The sequence below is a fragment of the Nerophis ophidion genome, linkage group LG01, assembly GCF_033978795.1.
Source record: "Nerophis ophidion isolate RoL-2023_Sa linkage group LG01, RoL_Noph_v1.0, whole genome shotgun sequence".
NCBI lineage: Eukaryota > Metazoa > Chordata > Actinopteri > Syngnathiformes > Syngnathidae > Nerophis > Nerophis ophidion.
The window spans coordinates 83,276,616-83,300,836 of record NC_084611.1 but is presented as its reverse complement, the minus strand read 5'-3'; the positions used below and the strand labels follow the sequence as shown (position 1 = coordinate 83,300,836).

Here is a 24,221-nt window from a genome sequence, read left to right as displayed (position 1 = left end):
CCTCTCCCCAGCCACTTCGTCTAGCTCTTCCCGGGGGATCCCGAGGCGTTCCCAAGCCAGCCGGGAGACAAAGTCTTCCCAACGTGTCCTGGGTCTTCCCCGTGGCCTCCTACCAGCTGGACGTGCCCTAAACACCTCCCTAGGGAGGCGTTCGGGTGGCATCCTGACAAGATGCCCGAACCACCTCATCTGGCTCCTCTCGATGTGAAGGAGCAGCGGCTTTACGTTGAGCTCCTCCCGGATGGCAGAGCTTCTCACCCTATCTCTAAGGGAGAGCCCCGCCACCCGGTGGAGGAAACTCATTTCGGCCGCTTGTACCCGTGATCTTATCCTTTCGGTCATGACCCAAAGCTCATGACCATAGGTGAGGATGGGAACGTAGATCGACCGGTAAATTGAGAGCTTTGCCTTCTGGCTCAGCTCCTTCTTCACCACAACAGATCAGTACAACGTCCGCATTACTGAAGACGCCGCACCGATCCGCCTGTTGATCTCACGATCCACTCTTCCCTCACTCGTGAAAAAGACTCCTAGGTACTTGAACTCCTCCACTTGGGGCAGGGTCTCCTCCCCAACCCGGAGATGACATTCCACCCTTTTCCGGGCGAGAACCATGGACTCGGACTTGGAGGTGCTGATTCTCATTCCGGTCGCTTTACACTCGGCGATCGGTTCGCAGTATAAACCATACCAAGAAAATAATAGTAATAATATTATACACCTCACGGAATGATACAGAGCAAATACAAAACCAGACAAAAAATAAGTAAAATAATAAATAAAAACAAAATGTCAAAACTTATGGCTGTCCATATGATATTATTGTTCTATCTTTATATATTTTTTTTTCAATTGGAATATATTTTTACAGTTTTTCATCTCGTTGTAAAGAGAATTCCACAATTTTACCCCCACCACTGATGTACACATTTGTTTTAAAGTTATCTTTGAATATTGTTGTTTGAAATGACCTTTTCTTCTATGCTCTGTATTCTCAGAAGTGATGACAAACATTTGTTGTAAATTTGCTGGTGATGTTTTACTTCTAGCCTCAAACATGACACACAATGTCTGTAGCTTTACTAGCTCCTGTAGTTTCAATAGTCCAGAGTTAATATGTTAGTGTGTTCTAAGTAATCTACTTTATGAATAATCCTTATATATCTTTTCTGTAATTGATACAATGCCTTTATGTTACTCTTAGAAGTGTTCCCCCACACTTCCACACAGTAGCTGATATTTGGCAATATAAGTGCACAATACAATATGCGCATTGCCCTATAACAGGGGTCGGGAACCTTTTTGGCTGAGAGAGCCACAAGGCCAAATATTTTAAAATGTATTTCCCTAAGAGCCATATAATATATATTTTTTTAACACTCAACACAAATAAATGCGTGCATTTTTAAGTAAGACCAACATTTCTAGAGTATTATAGGTCTCTTATTCTTTGTAATAACATTGTTATTTTGAAGCTAACTGTGGAGGGGGCGTGGCCCGCCGGCCTGCAGTGAACTGGGGTGTGCTAGGAACGGCCTCTGAATAAGCGACAGGTGCGTAAATTGCCCACCTGGGCCTTGTTATCTAATCACCTGTCGCTCTGTTATAAACAGCAGCCAGGAGGAGAGACGGGGTTGGGGCTGGAGCCAGAGCAAAAACGAAAGAGAAAAAGACAATTTCTGGAAAGCAACTAAGAGACTTGTTGAAAAAACAAAAAACAATATTGTAACCCTGAAACAGGCTCTCATGTCGGTGCTTGGTGGTCTGAAGATCCCCCAGGACGGCAAGCCCCACACTAACCAATAATAAATAAAGAACTTCTTACCATTAACGCAACTTTTTGAACAGGTGCGGTAGAAAACCAATGGATGGATTAAAAATGCATGATAATGTTTTATATTTTGAACATTATTTTTAACCCTGTGATTACAAGTGGAATTATTCATTACTTATCGTGTTAAGCAATGCCAGCTCAGATTTATCCGAGAGCCAGATGCAGTCAGCAAAAGAGCCACATCTGGCTCCCGAGCCATAGGTTCCCTACGCCTGTCCTATAATCTAACACATATTTTACCTTGTTTAATATAAAAATACTCTTAGACATCTTTTTTCGTACATGTACAATATGAGATTTCCATGTCAGACCGTCATCCAGTAACACTCCTAAAAATCTAAGTTCAGAAACCCTTTCAATATCAATTCCATCTATTGACAGTTTGATGGTGTCCCCTCTTTTCCTCTTACCAAAAATCATAAAATTTGTTTTCTTTTTACGTTTAATGAGAATTTATTGACAAACCATCTCTTAAGATTAAGCATTTCCTGTTCAATAAGTATTGGTAACGCTTCGAAGTCATGTCAAGTCTTATAGGACGGTTTAGCTCGGTTGATAGAGTGGCCGTGCCAGCAACTTGAGGGTTGCAGGTTCGATTCCCACTTCCGCCATCCTAGTCACTGCCGTTGTGTCCTTAGGCAAGACACTTTACCCACCTGCTCCCAGTGCCACCCACACTGGTTTGAATGTAACTTAGATATTGGGTTTCACTATGTAAAGCGCTTTGAGTCACTAGAGAAAAGCGCTATATAAATATAGATCACTTCACTTCATGTCCCGAACTATAAAAGTTGGTGTCGTCCGCAAATAAAACAAATTTCAATAACTTTGATACCTCACATATATCGTTAATATACAAAATAAACAATTTAGGTCCCAAAACCGAACCTTGTGGAATTCCACATTCAATCCTCATTTGTTCAGATGTATTACGCAAAAAATCCACACACTCTTGTCTATTATCCATCCATCCATCCATCCATCTTCTTCCGCTTATCCGAGGTCGGGTCGCGGGGGCAGCAGCCTAAGCAGGGAAGCCCAGACTTCCCTCTCCCCAGCCACTTCGTCTAGCTCTTCCCGGGGGATCCCGAGGCGTTCCCAGGCCAGCCGGGAGACATAGTCTTCCCAACGTGTCCTGGGTCTTCCCCGTGGCCTCCTACCGGTTGGATGTGCCCTAAACACCTCCCTAGAGAGGCGTTCGGGTGGCATCCTGACCAGATGCCCGAACCACCTCATCTGGCTCCCCTTGATGTGGAGGAGCAGCGGATTTACTTTGAGTTCCTCCCGGATGGCAGAGCTTCTCACCCTATCTCTAAGGGAGAGCCCCGCCACCCGGTGGAGGAAACTTATTTCGGCCGCTTGTACCCGTGATCTTATCCTTTCGGTCATGACCCAAAGCTCATGACCATAGGTGAGGATGGGAACGTAGATCGACCGGTAAATTGAGAGCTTTGCCTTCCGGCTCAGCTCCTTCTTCACCACAACGGATCGGTACAACGTCCGCATTACTGAAGACGCCGCACCGATCCGCCTGCCGATCTCACGATCCACTCTTCCCTCACTCGTGAACAAGACTCCTAGGTACTTGAACTCCTCCACTTGGGGCAGGGTCTCCTCCCCAACCCGGAGATGGCACTCCACCGTTTTCCGGGAGAGAACCATGGACTCGGATTTGGAGGTGCTGATTCCCATTCCGGCCGCTTCACACACGGCTGCGAACCGATCCAGTGAGAGCTGAAGATCCCGGCCAGATGAAGCCATCAGGACCACATCATCTGCAAAAAGCAGAGACCTAATCCCGCGGCCACCAAACCGTAACCCCTCAATGCCTTGACTGCGCCTAGAAATTCTGTCCATAAAAGTTATGAACAGAATCGGTGACAAAGGGCAGCCTTGGCGGAGTCCAACCCTCACTGGAAACGTGTCCGACTGTCTATTATCTAAATAACTTCTTTACTAACGTAAAGTATCAAACAACAGAAGAATAAGTCATTATTACATTTTAACAGAAGTGTAGATGGAACATGTTAAAGGCCTACTGAAACCCACTACTACCGACCACGCAGTCTGATAGTTTATATATCAATGATGAAATATTAACATTGTAATACATGCCAATACTAAATTGCAATTTTAAATTTTACGCCGAAATATCCTGCTGAAAACGTCTCAGTATGATGACGCGTGCACGTTACGTCACGGATTGTAAAGGACATTTTGTTCCAGCATCGTGGCCAGCTATTAATCGTCTGTTTTCATCGCAAAATTCCACAGTATTCTGGACATCTGTGTCGGTTAATCTTTTGCAATTTGTTCAATGAAGAATGGAGACGTCAAAGAAGAAAGCCGTAGGTGAGAAGCGGTGTATTGCGGCCGCCTTTAGCAACGCAAACACAGCCGGTGCTTCATTGTTTACATTCCCGAAAGATGACAGTCAAGCTTTACTATGGAACAGAGATGTCGAGCGAACACGGCTGGATTGGACCACACACACAAAGTACAGTGTATTATGTGTATTAATAAAAAACATTTTACCATTCTGTATTCTGAAGGCGATCTATGTCGTGTGCTACTCCAGCATCAATATCAGCAGCGTCCTCCTGACCGTCACCGTCGGGTTCAAAGCGGTATGGCTCGGTTGGTAGAGTGGCCGTGCCAGCAACTTGAGGGTTGCAGGTTCAAGTCCTGCTTCCGCCAGCCTAGTCACTGCCGTTGTGTTCTTGGGCAAGGCACTTTACCCACCTGCTCCCAGTGCCACCCACACTGGTTTAAATGTAACTTAGATATTGGGTTTTACTATGTAAAGCGCTTTGAGTCACTAGAGAAAAGCGCTATATAAATATAATTCACTTCACTCTATCCCTTGTTGCGCTTGGGCCTGTCCGAGTGGTCCTGCCACCCCCACGGCTGCCACGGCGCTTCTCACAGCATCTTCCCTATCTGAATCGCTCCCACTGCCCTCTTATCCTTTTTTTTTTTTTTCTAGTCCTTCACTCTCACTTTCCTCATCCACAATTATTTCATCCTCGCTCAAATTAATGGGGAAATCTTCGCTTTTTTTGGTCTGAATCGCTCTCGTTGCTGGTGGCCATGATTGTAAACAATGTGAGATGGACCTGCTATCTTTGTTTAAATAAGAACATCTCTTCTCAGTAGGCCTTTAAGTGATGTAAACACTTTCTTTAACGTCTTAAAAAGAGGGAATTTCTGTTTTTTTTGTGCTGGCACTCATGTTACAACATGATTTGTTGCATGCACTTCTAAACTCTATCCAACAAAATGCATCCTTTCAGTTCCTTTGTTTTCAGAAGCAGGATGTTGTTGTTTTTACCCTCGCAGAATAATACATGGTCACAGTCAATATTCATCTCAAATTAAAAGCACGTCTCCAAGACTTCACGCTGAGACTAAAAAAGATGCCAGTTGTATTTTCCCCGAGGACGCCTGTCCATTGTCCGACTATGACGCCGGCCCCCAACGGCGCCCGCAGGGGAGCGTCGTTATCATTCAGGCGGCACGCGGCCTCCTCGCATGGATGAGGTCACTCGTAAGCCCCGCCCTGCCTCTCCAGCGGGGAGCATTGATTTCCGTTAATTGGATAGAGGGCGGATGGCATAGTGCTCCCTTTCTCCGTCGTTGGAAAGGCAGCACTTAGGTTTTTAACCCTGACGGGAACATTTGTTCCATGAGGAGTTTTTTTTTATTTTATTTACTTTTAAAAAGTCTGATGGTGTCGTACTCGTTATTTGCCTGGCAGGACCGTTGCTCCACCTCTCTGACGTCACCTGGTGTGAAAGCGCGCTTCAGCCTTTCACCACCTGGACGCAACCTTGTTGTTTTTTTTCATAAAGGTCAGAAATTGTTAACAGCATTTTTGTGTATGGATGTCTGACTGAATATGCAAATTTACATTGATAAGGTCACTTTTTGAATATAGGGGTTGATTTTCGCACATAATCAAGCAGACTGGCAAAGGGATTCATGTGAGCCTGACACATGAAACGTGACGAATTTGGGTGGTGCACTATCTTTTAGTTTTGGATACTTTAAAACGTGTTTTGTGGCAGTTCCAACTTTGAACACAGTGTCAGTTGTTATGCAAAGTTAGGAACGGCGTGGCGCAGTGGGAGAGTGGCCGTGCGCAACCCGAGGGTCACTGGTTCAAATCCCACCTAGAACGCACCTCGTCACGTCCGTTGTGTCCTGAGCAAGACACTTCACCCTTGCTCCTGATGGGTGCTGGTTGGCGCCTTGCATGGCAGCTCCCTCCATCAGTGTGTGAATGTGTAAATGTGGAAGTAGTGTCAAAGCGCTTTGAGTACCTTGAAGGTAGAAAAGCGCTATACAAGTACAACCCATTTAAAGTGGCGCATTCCATCACTTTCAGCAGACTGCATTGCAGTCACATGGGAGCAATATTGTATATCCCCTACTTTAATGCGTTCCTTATTCGGTACATTTATCCAGATTTACCCCAAGTGTACCGGCTTGCCAAGCGGCACCAAACTGCAATGTTTCAGGTATCGGACCTGTACTTTGGTCTTAGCTGGCAAAAAAGACCACGGCGTCTTGTCTTTTTTACTTTCAAATGATCGCAAAACCTTTGAGCGTTTCTCTCGGCTTCTTTGGGCCCGTTGCTCTCTTTTTCCCTTTTCTGTGAGCCATCCCTCTCGGCCACATCACCGAGACGTAGGTGCACCACTCTCATGTGCAGTTATACGGAAACAATATAAGCATATTTTAAGTTCCGGTTTAAAGAATGTATATATATATATATATATATATATATATATATATATATATATATGTATATGTATACAGCGCCCCCCCGACCCCAAAAGGGAATAAGCGGTAGAAAATGGATGGATGGATATATATATATATATATATATATATATAAATTAATAGATAAAAAAATAACACGGATACTTAATAAACGCATACTTATCTCTGTGTTTAGGCCTCTTGTCCAAACGCAAACTTTTGTTTTTAAAAACACAGCCTTTTACAAACGCTGGCCAAAGTGTAGAGTTCCAAAACTCAGCACGACACAAATGGAGACTTAGACTCCCTTTTTGTCCGCTGTCATCTCCAAAAGCACAACAACACTGCTTTAAACACACTATAAGAGACTTACTGTATGTTTGAATTAGGGATGTAACTGTAAAGGTCCAATGATAAACAGCGGTAAAATTCAAGACGGTTAGTAATTTATATACCGTTTAATATTTAAATGTTCCAAAAACCATCATTTATTATCGCATTTTAGGCAACACTGCTTACTTCCTGGAATCAAAGTGCCGTATTGCTTGACAAAACATGGCGGAAAGCAACTACACAACATGTCGCAACAGTCAACCTCAAAGCATTTTTGCAGCTTGATGATTTATGAATGTGTCATGCAATGTGCGGTTTGCGAGACGAGCGGGTGTAGCGGGTGTGGAGAGCGGCAGAGGAAATGTAAGGTTCAAGCACTGATGACATCTATTAAACAGACAAGAAGCAAGGAATCATGCAGAGACAGAGTTACATTTTGCTCTATTGAGGAGAGACGTTTTTGGGCTGTACTCTAGTTACAGATCCAAACTACGCTCTAAAGTCCAGTCCACGTGCTTCCTCTATTTTCCTTGGAGGTCCCTGGTTACATCACTGAAGCTGCCGCTGAAGGAGGCGGGGTAATTTCAGCAACCCCAGTCAGACACAATATAAAGTTAAAGTTAAAATACCAATGATTGTCACACACACACTAGGTGTGGTGAAATGTGTCCTCTGCATTTGACCCATCCCCTTGTTCACCCCCTTGGAGGCAAGGGGAGCAGTGGGCAGCAGCGGTGCCACGCCTTTTTAATGATTTAACCCCCAATTCCAACCCTTGATGCTGAGTGCCAAGCAGGGACGTAATGGGTACCATTTTTATAGTCTTTGGTGTGACTCGGCCGTGGTTTGAACCCACAACTTACCGATTTCAGGGCGGACACTCCAACCACTAGGCCACTGAGTAGTAGTATATGACTATTAATGAAATGCAAATGTGTTGATACTCTTGATATCGCCCGGTCTCTGCTTTGTCTGCGTCAAGGACTCGATCTTCGGTCTTGGCAGTCAGCATTGTACAGCATTGTAAATAATGTAAATAATTCAATGTATGTACTATGAGGACTAACCTGTGTGATGACTGATTGTATATATTTGTACCATGAATTGATTAACGTGGACCCCGACTTAAACAAGTTGAAAAAAATTATTGGGGTGTTACCATTTAGTCGTCAATTGTACGGAATATGTACTGTACTGTGCAATCTACTAATAAGAGTTTCAATCAAAAAAGCAGGCCGATTCTGTACACAACAGTGATACGAGACGACATGCAATCTTTTGGATTGCCAGCTTTGCACGGTGAGAAAAATACAACTTCAGCACAATTGATAATAACTATAGCAACAGCCCTTAAGCAAAAGAGTTGTGTGATAGAATATACATAATTATTCTAACTGGGAGAGGTGTGTTCAGGTGTTAAAATGCTTTCCTGATGGCGGATGTGTCGGTTATTCTCCGTGTGGGGGTGTCACTGGTGTCATATTAATAAATGTTTTCTCTAATATTTTTGCGATCGATGGGTTGGCGACCCCTCGTTTAGTGGATATGAAACACAATTAAGTATATAAAGTCAACTTGTTTTCCACTCTACTGGTATTTTAAAGATAATGTACATTTCATTGTACGTCTAGTATTATATTGGACCAAAATACAAAAAACATATCCGTCTGGAGCCGCAGAAAATGAAAAGCTGTATATAAGTTTTATAATGAAGGCAACACATGACGCAAGTGTTTATATTAGCTATATAAGCCTACTATCAAAATGACTTTAAAAGCCTTATATACGTGTTATAATGAAGGCAACACATGACATAAGTGTCTATATTAGCTATATAAGCCTACTATCAAAATTACTTTAAAAGCCTTATATACGTGTTATAATGAAGGCAACACATGACGTAAGTGTCTATATTAGCTAAATCAGCCTACTATCAAAATGACTATGTGTCGCAGGCTGAAGCAAATCGTTGTTGACAGAAATGTTGAAATTTTATATTTATTCTACACATATTTACAACATTAAAAACCATAAGAGGCTACTCTGGAGGTGAGATAACTCCTGGAAATGGCTGGCTTTTAATGGCCAAAGGTGTAGATGTGTGTGTCTAAGTTAAAGGAAACGGCAGACTGTCTTCTTTTAATATGTTTATTACAATCTTTGGCAAACTAGGTAATGTTTGCTGTGGTCTGGAACAACATGGCACACAAACAACCATCTGAAATGCAGCCAATATTACATACAGATAATGTGTCATGAGACATGCACATATAAATTAATTACAAAGAGGATCAAAGTAAATATTATTAAATAAGCTCAAATATACATACAAATGAGGCATAATGATGCAGTTATGTACATCACGCACAGCATAAAACTTTTGGTGGACAAAATGAGACAAAGAAGGAGTGGAACATTTTACATGACAGGGCTGTGGCGTGACAGCCCTGTCACACCGGGATGAGGGAAGTCTTGTCTTGGTTTTTCTATCTTGTGATTTACGTGTGTTATTTTGAAAAGCTACCCTCTTGTTTCAGACCACGGGCCCTTCCTCTTGTGTCACCAGTCTGACGTCATCCCTGATTCCTGATTGTTTCCACCTGTTCCCCATCACTCCCCACATCCTATTTAAGCTCACTTCTCCGTTTGTCCTTCGCCAGATCGTCTCGTCTATCGTGCCTTTCTAGCGTCCATGTCCATGTCCCTGATTAGCTCCTAGTCTTGCTCCTGTTTTCCTAGTTACCTTAGTTTTTGCTGTAATTTTGAGATTACTTTTTCCTCCTTCGAGCGTCCTTGGTTATCCTTCGTCTTCCTAATTGGTGAGTTTTTGTTTTTCCAAATTTCAAATTTATTGCCTCATTGAATGAGTGAGGGCTTCACGGTGGCAGAGGGGTTAGTGCGTCTGCCTCACAATACGAAGGTCCTGCAGTCCTGGGTTCAAATCCAGGCTCGGGATCTTTCTGTGTGGAGTTTGCATGTTCTCCCCGTGAATGCGTGGGTTCCCTCCGGGTACTCCGGCTTCCTCCCACTTCCAAAGAGATGCACCTGGGGATAGGTTGATTGGCAACACTAAATTGGCCCTAGTGTGTGAATGTGAGTGTGAATGTTGTCTGTCTATCTGTGTTGGCCCTGCGATGAGGTGGCGACTTGTCCAGGGTGTACCCCGCCTTCCGCCCGATTGTAGCGGAGATAGGCGGCAGCGCCCCCCGCGACCCCAAAAGGGAATAAGCGGTAGAAAATGGATGGATGGATGAATGAGTGATATTTTGTTATTTATAGTTAGTGTTTATATATAGGTCGTTTTGGTGTTGTTTCCTCCTGTTGGAGCGCTTTTCGTTTATTCTTATTATGATTCTTTTTTTGTTAAAATTTCCTTAAGTTAGTATTCCTCCTTATTTTTGTGGAGTGATTTTAAGTGAATTGTTTATCCTCGGAATTATTTTTCCGCGTGTTGATTATTCTTGTGAAAAACGTTTTGCTTTGGAGGTAAAAAGTTGTTTCAAAATAAAAGCTTTATTTTCTTTTTGAACTTCTTCTCTGCATCTGGGTCCTCTCCTTACTCCCGAGTCCTAACACCCCACACTATGGTGAGTTCAAGAACCGCGGAAATTAGTAGGTCACAACAATGTTCACCAAATACTGTCATACACACACACACAAATTAAACAGTGGGCTTGTTAACAATTGGGAAGGTTTGTGTCATAGATAAATAGATAGATAGTACTTTATTTATTCCTTCAGAAGAGTAACCTCAGGAAATGTTTGTCCTCAAACAAAAAGTATACTAAAACAAACCAAAAAAAATGTCGCCCCATCTTTTTCCATTTTCTATCCTTTTTTAAAACTGCTCTAGGGCAGCACTAAAAAGCCGGTCTAGTATATCAAAATAAACATAACAGAGGTGTGGCTGCTTTTTCCAGGCTTCTGATTGGACAAAATGTGCACTACGGCAGGTGTATGTGTTTGTGTGTAGACAGAGACAGTTTTGTGTGGATGGAGGTGGTTTTAACCCCGTATATGCGTTTTTGAAACTCTCCGTGTTCCTGTAGACATGGCCTCAGTTCCAAAAACAGCGAATCGAGGAACAAATCCCTTTCTCGGCCACCTTGCTGCTAAAATGGCCAAATGTTTTTGTGAAGTGAAACAATCATCTTCTAGACCAGGGATAGATAGATACATAGGTAGATAGATAGATAGATAGATAGATAGTACTTTATTTATTCCGTCAGGAGAGTTCCTTCAGGAAAATTAAAATTTTCAGCACAATCCCATTCAAGATCAGACAAACATTACAGGGAGACAGAACAGGATCGCTGACGGGTCTGCCGGCTTCCAGCGCCCCTTACAAAAAAGATGATAGGGAATGGATAGGGAACCTGTGGCTCTTTTGATGACTGCATCTGGCTCTCAGATAAATCTTTGTTGACGTTGCTTAACACAATAAGAAATAAATAATTCCGCTGGTAATCACATTGTTAAAATAACGTTCAAAATATAAAACATTCTCATGCATTTGCATCCATCCAACCGTTCAAGAAGTCGCATTAATGGTCGAATGTATTTTATTTATTATCGGTTAGCTTCAGAATAACAATGTTATTAAAAAGAATAAGAAATGCACGCATTTAGTTTTTGTAATCTGGGAAAGTCCAAATGAAAGACTCTTGTTAGGGCGTGGGACGACACTGACCAAGGGTACAGGTCTACGGGTTTCTTCTCATTGAGCTAAATTGAATCCAGTCTCTGTTGAATTCCTTGCTTCTTGTCTGTTTCATAGAAGTCATCAGTGTTTGAACCTGACACTTGTATTCAGTGTTAAAAATATGATATGGCTCTCACGGAAATACATTTTGAAATATTTTTGGCTTTCATGGCTCTCTCAGCCAAAAAGGTTCCCGACCCCTGTTCTAGACGATTTTGAGTGCTTGTTCGGAGTCGGAGCCTGGCCCGTTCACAGACCGACTCCACTCGCATATCGGTTTTATGCTTTTATTTCTATTTTTTATCCGTGTTTCTGTTTATCTAGTGTTTTTTTTGTGTATACATTTCTATTTAAATCTGTTATTATATATTCTAACTTTGTTTTTATTTTTTTTCGTACTTTGTAGCGCTTTGACATTTTAACAAATGCAAAGTGCGATAGATGGATGGATGGATGGATGGATGGATGGATGGATGGATGGATGGATGGATGGATGGATAGATAGATAGTACTTTATTGATTCCTTCAGGAGAGTTCCTTCAGGAAAATTAAAATTCCAGCAGCAGTGTACAGAGTTGAGATCAATTTAAATAAAAGTAAAAAGTAAATAATGGGGGTTTAAATGGAAACAAAATAGAGAAATATTACAATCATTCTCTATTTTGTTTCCATTTAAACCAAAATAGAGAATGATTGTAATATTTCTCTATTTTGTTTCCATTTAATAGAGAAATATTACAATAATTCTCTGTTACAATTGTAATTCATTATTATTATTATTATTATTATTACTTCCAATTTTTCTCTTAGCTGCATGTCATCAGAAAAACAGCCAGATGAAACTTTAGCATTTTTTTTCCTGTGAACTCCTGAATCATCCTTCTAAAAGTCTTAAAGTCGTGACTTGCGCGTGTGTGTGTGTGTGTGTGTGTGTGTGTGTGTGTGTGTGTGTGTGTGTGTGTGTGTGTGTGTGTGTGTGTGTGTGTGTGTGTGTGTGTGTGTGTGTGTGTGTGTGTGTGTGCGCGTGTGTGTGCGTGTGTGTGTGTCTTCCGTCTCTTCATTAAGCTCCATGTTACTTCACTTCACAGCACTCCTAGGAACTCAAAACTCAGGTCTCCATGGTAACTGCTTTTTCTTGTACCCTTTGATATGTCGGATGTGCAGGAAGTTGCCTGAGAGCGAGTAAAGGATGCAGTTTTACGATGAATGCAGACACCACATTGTATGTGTGTGTGTGTGTGTGTGTGTGTGGTCAGTGGACCAGAACGTCTGTACAGTACGCTTGGATAGGTCGTCAGAAAGTCAGCAGCTTGGTCATAAGCAGCGTTTTTATCGATGGAACCCTCCGAGACCATCGACGTCAGTCCGGGGTTTTCGTTTTCATACGACACATTTATGCCGCATCGTCAATTTTATAGGCACTTTGTCTAATTTGTTGCATTTAAGTGCATACCGGAACCTCTAAGATCCGCTCCGTCAGTCGTCTTTGGAAGCAGTTCTCCAAGTAGGACTCTCCCAATTTGTTTTTGGCAAAGTTCAAAGAAAATGAATTCATTGTTTCTTAGACATTATTTTAGATATTATACTACTTAGTAGAGCTGTGAATCTTTGGGTGTCCCACGATTCGATTCAATATTGATTCTTGGGGTCACGATTCGATAATATATACATTTTTTTCGATTCGATTCTCGATTCAAAAACGATATTTTTCCGATTCAAAAGGATTCTGTATTCATTCAATACATAGGATTTCAGTAGGATCTACCCCAGTCTGGGGACATTCTAGCAGAGTAGATTTAAAAAAAAAAAGCTTTTATGATTGTAAAGGACAATGTTTTATTAACTGATTGCAATAATGTAAATTAGTTTTAACTATTAAACGAACCAGAAATATGACTTATTTTATCTTTGTGAAAACATTGGACACAGTGTGTTGTCAAGCTTATGAGATGCGATGCAAGTGTAAGCCACTGTGACACTATTGTTCTTTTTTATTATTTTTATAAATGTCTAATGATAATGTCAATGAGGGATTTTTAATCACTGCTATGTTGAAATTATAACTAATATTGATACTGTTGTTGATAATATGAATTTTTGTTTCATTACTTTTGGTTTGTTCTGTGTCGTGTTTGTGTCTCCTCTCAATTGCTCTGTTTATTGCAGTTCTGAGTGTTGCTGGGTCAGGTTTGGTTTCGGAATTGGATTGCATTGTTATGGTATTGCTGTGTAGTGGTTTGTTCGATTGATTTAAAAAAAAAAAACATAAGCCAAAATTTTTTTTGCTTATGTTTACTTATTTTTCACTGGTACATTTAATTATTTTGCTCCAAATATTGTATCTAATAAAGGGATTAAGGAAATAATTTAAATATTTATTTGATATTGTTACACAGACATCCTATTTTATTTTCGGATTATAATTGTAATCAAAAATGTAATTGTTTAATAATCATAAATAATTGAAAGATCAGTATTATAATATATTTTATTTGTAAAAAGCACTTTTTTATTGAGCAAACAACTAAGTGCTACAGTGTATTAACAAAAATAATAATAATAAAAAGATAATAAAAGTAAAAACTAGAACAGCCTAATAGCTAGAACTAGTATGCATATATCTATAAAAAGGCTTTTTTTTTTTTAAAGAAAGGTTTTAAGCCTTTTTTAAAAGCATTCACAGTCTGTGGTGCCCTCAGGTGGTCAGGCAGAGCGTTCCACAGACTGGGTGCAGAAAGCCCTGTCTCCCATAGTTCGTAGTATTGGTCTAATCGATACAGATTAACACCTGTGTGACATGTCAATCAAAACACAGCTCTGTTGTCTATGTGAAGGAAGTGTACTATATTTTGCACTATATGACAAATTGTCAAATACGGCGTAGGTGCTTGCCGGGTGGGTTCAGGACGTTTCCCAGCGCGCTACGTCGCTGCGCTCGCCCCTCCCGCGCCGCTTCGCTCGCTTCCTTCATGCAATGTTTTAATTACTCCATCCCTCGTTTCCCTCATCACTTTCTCCTTCACTCTATCGCCCCGAGCTGCTCCTTCTAATTAATCCACACAGATTTAGACACCTTCAGTCTGTCATGGATGCTCACACACACACACACACACTTGCACAAAATCTTGACAATTCCCAGGAGATAAAAACAACTCGAAGTGTTGACATTTTTATGTTGAAACTTTTTATTTTCAACTGTGTGTGTGTGTGTGTGTGTGTGTGTGTGTGTGTGTGTGTGTGTGTGTGTGTGTGTGTGTGTGTGTGTGTGTGTGTGTGTGTGTGTGTGTGTGTGTGTGTGTGTGTGTGTGTGTGTGTGTGTTCTTATATTTCAACCCTTGAGAGATCCACAAGGAAATGTTCCGTCCATATGAGGACCGGTGAACAAGCATCTAAAATACTAGGGTCCGCGAACATTGCTCCAAAGTCTTTTTATTTTCAACTGTGTGTGTGTGCGTGTGTGTGTGCAGGGCTCCAATGGAAACATGCAGCTGATGGAGACGGCCTTCACCAAAACCCTGGATGAGTTGGTGAATCTTCACCTCCACCATCAGAACAGCATCCCCGTGTTCATCTCGGCCGTGACCCTTGAACTCTACAGCCGGCAAACCACCGTCTGACGTGGTAACCATTTTTAAAAAATGTTTTTAAATTTTTACCTTTTCCTGTAAATGTCACTAATATTCACAAGACAAGATGGTGTCTTCTTCCAAAGTAAAGACTCTATGACATTTTTCTGCATGTCAGATGATTATTTCATCATTTTGTGACATGTTTATTAACTTTAGTTAGCAGTTTTTGCCCTGCGATGAGGTGGCGACTTGTCCAGGGTGTACCCCGCCTTCCGCCCGTTGCAGCTGAGATAGGCGCCAGCGCCCCCCGCGACCCCGAAAGGGAAAAAGCGGTAGAAAATGGATGGATGGATAGCAGTTTTTGTTCTTCATTCCAACTTCTGTCCATTGTTATTTTTTGATACTCCCTCAACATAAAAACTGTGATCCTAAATTTATCACACTTTTCTCCCTGTGGTCTTTTACGTCTTTATGGAGCGACAAGAAAAAGGTTAAACACCTTTCTGGTCGGGTCGGTGAGAGAAACCATCTAAACCAGGGGTCACCAACGCGGTGCCCGCGGGCACCAGGTAGCCCGTTAATACCAGATGAGTCGCCCGCTGGCCTGTTCTAAAAATAGCTCAAATAGCAGCACTTACCAGTGAGCTGCCTCTATTTTCTACATTTTATTTAATTACTAGCAAGCTGGTCTCGCTTTGCTCTACGTTTTTAATTCTAAGAGAGACAAAGCTCAAATAGAATTTGAAAATCCAAGAAAATATTTTAAAGACTTGGTCTTCACTTTTTTAAATAAATTCATTCATTGTTTTACTTTGCTTCTTATAACTTTCAGAAAGACATTTTTAGAGAAAAAATACAACCTTAAAAACGATTATAGGATTTTTAAACACATATACCTTTTTACCTTTTAAATTCCTTCCTCTTCTTTCCTGACAATTTAAATCAATGTTCAGTTTTTTAAATTTTTTTGTTTATTGTAAAGAATAAAATACATTTTAATTTAATTCTTCATTTTAGCTTCTGTTTTTTCGACGTAGAATATTTGTGAAATATTTCTTCAAACTTATTATGGTTAAAATAAAAATTAAAAATGTTCTGGCAAATCTAGAAAATCTGTAGAATCAAATTTAAATCTTATTTCAAAGTCTTTTGAATTTCTTTTAAAATTTTTGTTCTGGAACATCTACAAGAAATAATGATTTGTCTTTATTAGAAATATAGCTTGGTTCAATTTGTTATATATTTTAACAAAATGCAGATTGGAATTTAATCTATTTAAAACATGTCATCAACATTTTAAAATTAATCTTAATCAGGAAAAATTACTAATGATGTTCCATAAGTTTGTTTTTAAATTTTTTCAAAAAGATTCGAATTAGCTAGTTTTTCTCTTCTTTTTTTGGGTTGATTTTGAATTTCAAAGAGTTGAAATTGAAGATAAACTATGTTTCAAAATGTTATTTTCATTTCTTTCCTGTTTTCTCCTCTTTTAAACCGTTCAATTAAGTATTTTTTTTCCATCATTTATTCTCTACAAAAAACCTTCCGTAAAAGGAAAAAAAAATGATAACGAATGACAGACAGAAATACCCATTTTATGTATATATATATATATATATATATAAATATTTATTTATTAAAGGTAAATTGAGCAAATTGGCTATTTCTGGCCATTTTTTTCAAGTGTGTATCAAACTGGTAGCCCTTCGCATTAATCAGTACCCAAGAAGTAGCTCTTGGTTTCAAAAACGTTGGTGACCCCTGATTTAAACTCTCATCGGGGGTCCTGGTTAGGGATGAGTACCGTTCACATTTGGACCTTTACAGTACCAATTCCTGGTCCCTTGGAATGAATAGTGGTCTTTAACAGTAGCAATTTTTAAAACCTTAGTATTCTTCTTCCTCCAAACACGACAAGTTGAGTTTATACCAAAAAGTTCTATTTTGGTTTCATCTGACCACATGACATTCTCCCAATCCTCTGCTGTATCATCCATGTATCTATTTTGGAATTAACTCAACTTGTCGTGTTTGGAGGAAAAAGAATACTGAGTTGCATCCCAAGAACGCCATACCTACTGTGAAGCATGGGGGTGGAAACATCATGCTTTGGGGCTGTTTTTCTGCTAAGGGGACAGGACGATTGATCCGTGTTAAGGAAAGAATGAATGGGGCCATGTATCGTGAGATTTTGAGCCAAAACCTCCTTCCATCAGTGAGAGCTTTGAATGGTTGACCAAATACTTATTTTTCACCATAATTTACAAATAAATTCTTAAAAATTCCTACAATGTGAATTCCTGGATTTTTTTTCCACATTCTGTCTCTCACAGTTGAAATGTAGCTATGATGAAAATTACAGACCTCTGTCATAATTTTAAGTGGGAGAACTTGCACAATCGCTGGCTGACTAAATACTTTTTTGCCCCACTGTATAAAAAGTGCAACATTAAACAGATTCAAGTCAACTCAGCCTCAGATTAACTTCACTTCACATTGATTATTTTTTCAATTATTATTATTATTTGAAACTCCAGTTTGCATGTCACTATAAAGTTGTGAAGTGAATTATATTTATATAGCGCTTTTTCTCTAATGACTCAAAGCACTTTACATAGTGAAACCCAATATCTAAGTTACATTTAAACCAGTGTGGGTGGCACTGGGAGCAGGTGGGTAAAGTGTCTTGCCCAAGGACACAACGGCAGTGACTAGAATGGCGGAAGCGGGGATCGAACCTGCAACCCTCAAGTTGCTGGCAGGGCCGCTCTACCAGCTGAGCCATACCGCCCCCCCAAGTTATATAAGGCTTGCTTGTTCAATATTCAATGCGAAACTTTTTTGGGGTCCCTATTAAAAGGTTAATTTGTTCAACCTTGGCCCGCGGCTTTGTTCAGTTTTAAATGTTGGTCCACTCTGTGTTTGAGTTTGATACCCCTGATGTGGAAACTCGTTCGGTACACCTCCTAACCGAACCGAAACGGTTCAATACAAATACACATGTACCGTTACACCCCTAAAAACTACAAATTCTTAAACCTCCAACTGGACTTCTTCACTTTTCGCCCACTTCGTCATCTCCACATCTTTGACTTGTGAGTTCTGTGTTTGAAGGTCCCAGCACTAATGTTTGACTTTAGAGTTTGAAGTCCTTTTATTGTTGTTTGTGAAGAACATCAGTGGCGCTCCTCAGCCGCTCGCCCGCCTCCAACTTTGATGTGCTCAGACGTTGGCGAGGAGACGACGACGACGCTGTCAGCTTAGAACCAACGCCTTGAAAAGCCTTGAAAGGAATGAAAGCCAACACATTGTTTTTCCTTGTTAGTACGTTAAAAAAAAAAGGACACGTGAAAGCGAAGAAGAGCTCAGCGGGATATTATTCCCTCTCTCCTTTTCTTTTTTTTTTACTGCTCAAGGTCACAGGCGGCGTTTCATCACCATCCATCTCATTAACTTAACGTGCCTCCCCCGCCATTTTTGCTACGCCGTCGCCAGCGAGGATCAATAAAGCGCGCGTGACGTGAAAAGTCAGCGATCCGACGCAACGGGTCTGTTCCGCCGTTAAGTCCGCAATCGGCGCTACGGGCCTTTTGTTGTGTTTGTCAGGTGGGACGCTTTTGTGGGTTCTGACGAGGCCCTCAGTCGCGCTCAAGGTCGCCGATGTTAATCCCTTTAATGGTGAGGTCATGTGACCAGCTTTAGTTTATGGCGATGGTGGCTAGTACAGTTAGCATCAATTGGTAAATGGTAAATGGGTTATACTTTTATAGCGCTTTTCTACCTTCAAGGTACTCAAGTAAAACCTTAAAGTCACATCTTAAGTGCACAGGAAGCCAGTGCAGGTGAGCCAATACAGGCGTAATGTGATCAAACTTTCTTGTTCTTGTCAAAAGTCTAGCAGCCGCATTTTGTACCAACTGTAATCTTTTAATGCTAGACATGGGGAGACCCGAAAATAATACGTTACAGTAATCGAGACGAGACGTAACAAACGCATGGATAATGATCTCGGCGTCTTTAGTGGACAGAATGGAGCGAATTTTAGCGATATTACGGAGATGAAAGAAGGCCGTTTTAGTAACGCTTTTAATGTGTGCCTCAAAGGAGAGAGTTGGGTCGAAGATAATACCCAGATTCTTTACCGAGTCGCCTTGTTTAATTGTTTGGTTGTCAAATGTTAGAGTTGTATTATTAAATAGAGGTCGGTGTCTAGCAGGACCGATAATCAGCATTTCCGTTTTTTTGGCGTTGAGTTGCAAAAAGTTAGCGGACATCCATTGTTTAATTTCATTAAGACACGCCTCCAGCTGACTACAATCCGGCGTGTTGGTCAGCTTTAGGGGTATGTAGAGTTGGGTGTCATCAGCATAGCAGTGAAAGCTAACACCGTATTTGCGTATGATGTCACCTAGCGGCAGCATGTAGACTACACGGTCTAGCTCCATCCTATCTTGCCGATTGTTTTGTACCATATGTTCCCGGCAAGAAATCTGCGTTCAAAGGACTCCGGCTTATTAGTGATTCCCAAAGCCCAAAAAAAGTCTGCGGGCTATAGAGCGTTTTCCGTTCGGGCTCCAGTACTCTGGAATGCCCTCCCGGTAACAGTTCGAGATTCCCCTTCAGTGGAAGCATTTAAGTCTCACCTTAAAACTCATTTGTATACTCTAGCCTTTAAATAGACTCCCTTTTTAGACCAGTTGATCTGCCGTTTCTTTTCTTTTTCTTCTATGTCCCACTCTCCCTTGTGGAGGGGGTCCGGTCCGATCTGGTGGCCATGTACTGCTTGCCTGTGTATCGGCTGGGGACATCTCTGCGCTGCTGATCCGCCTCCGCTTGGGATGGTTTCCTGCTGGCTCCGCTGTGAACGGGACTCTCGCTGCTGTGTTGGATCCGCTTTGGACTGGACTCTCGCGACTGTGTTGGATTCATTATGGATTGAACTTTCACAGTATCATGTTAGACCCGCTCGACATCCATTGCTTTCCTCCTCTCCAAGGTTCTCATAGTCATCATTGTCACCGACGTCCCACTGGGTGTGAGTTTTCCTTGCCCTTATGTGGGCCTACCGAGGATGTCGTAGTGGTTTGTGCAGCCCTTTGAGACACTATTGATTTAGGGCTATATAAGTAAACATTGATTGATTGATTGAAAGCGCTTTGACACTATTTCCACATTCACCCATTCACACACACATTCACACACTGATGGAGGGAGCTGCCATGCAAGGCCCTAACCACGACCCATCGGGAGCAAGGGTGAAGTGTCTTGCTCAAGGACACAACGGACGTGACTTGGTTGGTAGAAGGTGGGGATCGAACCCGGAACCCTTCGGTTGCTGGCACGGCCACTCTACCAACCGCGCCACGGTTGGTAGAGTGGCCGTACAGGAACGTTTTGTTGCATCTTCCAAAGGAAGTCGGGAACATTTAGGAATTTAGTTCCACCCCGGCACCCCAATACTCAATCAATCAATCAATCAATGTTTACTTATATAGCCCTAAATCACTAGTGTCTCAAAGGGCTGCACAAACCACTACGACATCCTCATACTGAACAAAATGTATAACTATGACAATGATAAAGTTGATATTATATCTCTGACCCAATAAAAACCGACCTAACACATTTGGAAAATTCCTCAAAAATTATAAGTAATTAATTGTAGTTACTTGTTACGCTTCCAAAAAAGTAATTGAACTACTGAAGGAATTCTCAGGTTCAAACACTGATGACATCTATTAAAGTCCTACTGAAATGAGATTTTCTTATTTAAACGGGGATAGCAGGTCCATTTTATGTGTCATACTTGACATATTTTTGCTGAAAGGATTTAGTAGAGAACATCCACGAAAAAGTTCGCAACTTTTGGTCGCTAATAAAAAAAGCCTTGCCTCTACCGGAAGTAGCAGACGATGTGCGTGTGACATCACGGGTTGTGGGGCTCCTCACACCCTAACATTGTTTACATTCATAACCTCCAACAGCAAGAGCGATTCGAACCGAGAAAGCGACAATTTCCCCATTAATTTGAGCAAGGATGAAAGATTCGTGGATGAGGAAAGTTAGAGTGAAGCACACAAAAAAAAGGAAAAGGCAACAGTTCCAGGCGGCGGCAGTGGGACCGTTTCACATGTAATTAGACACATTTACTAGGATAATTCTGGAAGATCCCTTATCTGCTTATTGTTTTAATAGTGTTTTAGTGAGATTGTAAAGTCATACCTGAAAGTCGGATGGCTGCGGTGAACGCCAGTGTCTCTGAGAGAAGCCGAGGAGGCAAGATCACAGCTGCAGGAGGAGGTCGCATAATCCACTCAAGTCACCGGTAAGAGCCGACTTAAAATCACAATTTTCCCATCCAAAAACTTGCTGGTTGATGTAGAGAAACATGTTCGCTTGACCGCTCTGTGTTAAAGCTTCACACCAAACAAAGAAACACCGGCTGTGTTTCGGTGCTCAAGGCAGCTGCAATCCATCGCTTTTCACCAACAGCATTCTTTGACGTCTCCATTATTAATTAAACAAATTGCAAAAGATTCAGCAACACAGATGTCCAAAATACTGTGTAATTATGCGATGAAAAGAGATTACTTTTAGCCGTGTGTGTTGCTGGCTCTAATATGTCCCCTCCAACCCGAGACATCACGCGCACGAGTCATCATTCTGCGACATTTTCAACAAGAAACTCCGCGTGAAATTTAAAATTGTAATTTAGTAAACTAAAAAGGCCGTATTGGGATGTGTTGCATTGTTAATATTTCATCATTGATATATAAACTATCAGACTGCGTGGTCGGTAGTAGTGGGTTTCAGTAGGCCTTTAAACAAGACAAGAAGCAAGGAATCAAACAGAGACAGAATACAATTTGGCTCGATGAGAAACACGTACACCTGTAACCCTGTAGAGTCTCACCACGCTCTGACGAAAGATTGTACGCCTCCTCTTTAATTTGGACTTTCCCTGTTTACATAGCAACAGCTGTTTCTAAAGGAGAGGGGGTCGTAAACAGCCATCGCCTTTGTCACAAAACAGTTCAAATAAAAGGTCCCATGCTTCCTCTCCGCTTTGTTGTTCTCGGGTCAAGACAAACTCTTTCTGTGGATTACAATACTTCAAAGAAACAGAACGCCTTCATGTTGCTTCCCATCCTACACAGTGGAGTTTTACAAGCCTTCTTGGTAGGATCAGAGACAGCTTTTGTCCTCTCGCAGGGCGAGCTGAACTCAGTGTAACACAAAGTTTTGTGATAACTTAGATACAATTATTCCAACAGGCATTAGTTTTTAATAATGTTATTAATTCCTAGGAAAAATACTTAATGCGTTACTTAAAGAAAAACAACTTTAAATGTCTGACGTTTCATGAGAGCAGAGTGTGTGTGTCTGCGCATCAATTCTTTATTCAAAGGAACGTTTTGTTACATTTTCAAAAGAAGTCGGGAACATTTTGTAATTTAGTTCCACCCCGCTACCCCAATACTGAACAAAATGTATAACTTATTAATGACTGATAAAGTTGACATTTTGTGGTTAGAGTGTCCGCCCTGAGATTGGTAGGTTGTGAGTTCAAACCCCGGCCGAGTCATACCAAAGACTATAAAAATGGGACCCATTACCTCCCTGCTTGGCACTCAGCATCAAGGGTTGGAATTGGGGGTTAAATCACCTAAAATGATTCCCGGGCGTGACCACCGCTGCTGCTCACTGCTCCCCTCACCTCCCAGGGGGTGATCAAGGGTGATGGGTCGAACACAGAGAATAATTTCGCCACACCTAGTGTGTGTGTGACTATCGTTGGTACTTTAACTTTTATCTTATTGCTGACCCAATAAAAACGGACCTTAGACCGGTGTTCGGAAAATTCCTTTAAAATTAAAAGTAATTAGTTACTTGTGACGTTTCCGAAAAAGTAGTTGAATTACTAAAGGAATTTTAATAAATGCAATTTATTACTTAAAGAAATACAATTGTGACAGTCTCTCACTGTCGCCGTGCGGGTTCCACTGACCACCAAGGAAGGACATCTCTTTTGCAGGTTTGACTCGCTTTATTTTTCAATACGCTTGTCTGCCGGTCGGGTCGCTTTCCAGCTTATGTCGCGCTCTCACTGCTCGCTCCTCCGTGTCCTTCAGTCGGCCGCGTCGTCGTCTCTCGTGTGCTGCAGGTACTGCATGTTCTCCAACTCCTTCTGCCCCGATCTCACCTCCTTCTCCCTTTTTATACATCGTGAGGAGATAAGTTGATTGTGTAACGGTGTGCGATCCACGCACCTGAACTTGATTGTGGCGTGGCTCCCGGCACGCCCCACCTCGCCGCTCGCTCGCAGCCTCCGCCTCCTTGCCGCCATCTTGGGCCGGGCTCCAGCGTGCCCTGCCGCACCGTCGGACCGTCAGCTCTGCCTCTCCACAACAACTATATAAATCAGGCATAAGCAGTTGAAAGACGTTTCATGAAAGCAGAGCGCCTGTGTCTTTTTAAAAGGCAGAGTATGTGTTGCCAAGTGACGCAGACGTCACTTGGCAACACAGCTGAGCTAAAACAGCATTTTAGTTCAGCTGTGTTTGCTCGCGTAGAGCGGTAGTTTGCCGGCATTGAAGGCCGCTCTGTTAAATCTTTTCACTGGAGTGCGTCATAAACAGATTAAATCTGCTTCCATGACTGAAGTCTCTTTGTATTGTAGGATTGCGAGCTTGTCACTTCAAGCATTCATTTGTTTGTTATTATTCCCTCGTAGTAGTAGTAGTATAGTGCTTGTGTGTGTGTGTGTGTGTGTACTTACTGTACATGTTGTGTGTTGTTTGCTGTGTGATGTTGCCGCCTCCTATTTGATACCCACTTCATTTTAGTGAGGTGCTGGTGGTTGCTACTTTTAGGATACACTATTTCGTGTATCGGTATTAATTAGCTGTGCTTAGTTTGCTTCTTGCTAAACACGTTAAAGGCCTACTGAAATGAGATTTTCTTATTTAAACGGGGATAGCAGGTCCATTCTATGTGTCATACTTGATCATTTCGCGAT

At 41.5% G+C, this 24,221-nt stretch overlaps 1 protein-coding gene across 2 annotated transcripts in view; it reads left to right on the top strand.

Annotated features, from left to right (window-relative positions):
- Window positions 1-15,639, top strand: part of mad1l1 (mitotic arrest deficient 1 like 1) — a 202,936-nt gene extending 187,297 nt beyond the window's left edge. For both annotated transcript variants that reach the window (XM_061913580.1, XM_061913585.1), the window contains one exon: window positions 15,101-15,639. In XM_061913580.1, coding sequence (XP_061769564.1) covers window positions 15,101-15,250 — 150 coding nt within the window. In that variant the 3' untranslated portion in view covers window positions 15,251-15,639. The remainder of the gene's footprint in view (window positions 1-15,100) is intronic.
- The last annotated feature ends 8,582 nt before the right edge of the window (window positions 15,640-24,221 follow it).